The 512-nt window shown below is 50.6% G+C and overlaps 1 protein-coding gene across 1 annotated transcript in view; it reads left to right on the top strand.

Annotated features, from left to right (window-relative positions):
- Nucleotides 1–191: 191 nt before the first annotated feature.
- The window catches only part of LOC107573978 (adrenodoxin-like protein, mitochondrial), a 2653-nt gene continuing 2332 nt past the window's right edge, over nucleotides 192–512 (top strand). Inside the window, exon 1 of the mRNA XM_016260440.1 lies at nucleotides 192–404. Within this exon, the coding sequence (XP_016115926.1) occupies nucleotides 245–404 (160 nt within the window). The 5' untranslated portion in view covers nucleotides 192–244. The remainder of the gene's footprint in view (nucleotides 405–512) is intronic.

Raw genomic sequence — 512 nt, 5'->3', positions numbered from 1 at the left:
CACACACACACACACACTCTCTCACACACACACACACACACACACACACACACACACAGAAAACAATAACTTATGATCTATGATGTAACAATGTAACGTCGTGATTTCTTTATTTTTATTTATTGAATCACTCAAATTCAACACTTTGTAACGTCGTGATTACGTTTCTGTGAGGCTTCTGTAGTGTCGTCATCACGCCTAGGCTGCTATTGGCCAGCGCAGGTCATGTGATCAAAACAGTGTCATGGCGGCGTCCGCGGCGGTCCGGTCGGCCGTGAGTTTGACGCAGCGGTTTGTCCGAGTTTCACCGGACTGCAGCATCTGTCCGCTCTACCGACTCAACGCGTGTACAGGAGCCATCGACGGGTTTACCGCTCCGAACCGACGCCTGCGGACCAGCATCGGTGCGTCCTTCACACACACACACACACACACACACTCACACACACTCACTCACTCTCACACACACTCTCACTCACACACTCTCTCTCTCTCACACACACACACACACA

Source organism: Sinocyclocheilus grahami, unplaced genomic scaffold (assembly GCF_001515645.1).
Source record: "Sinocyclocheilus grahami isolate Dianchi unplaced genomic scaffold, SAMN03320097.WGS_v1.1 scaffold2079.1, whole genome shotgun sequence".
Lineage (NCBI taxonomy): Eukaryota > Metazoa > Chordata > Actinopteri > Cypriniformes > Cyprinidae > Sinocyclocheilus > Sinocyclocheilus grahami.
Note: the sequence above shows the minus strand (reverse complement) of the source record. Positions and strands in the feature narration are given on the sequence as shown.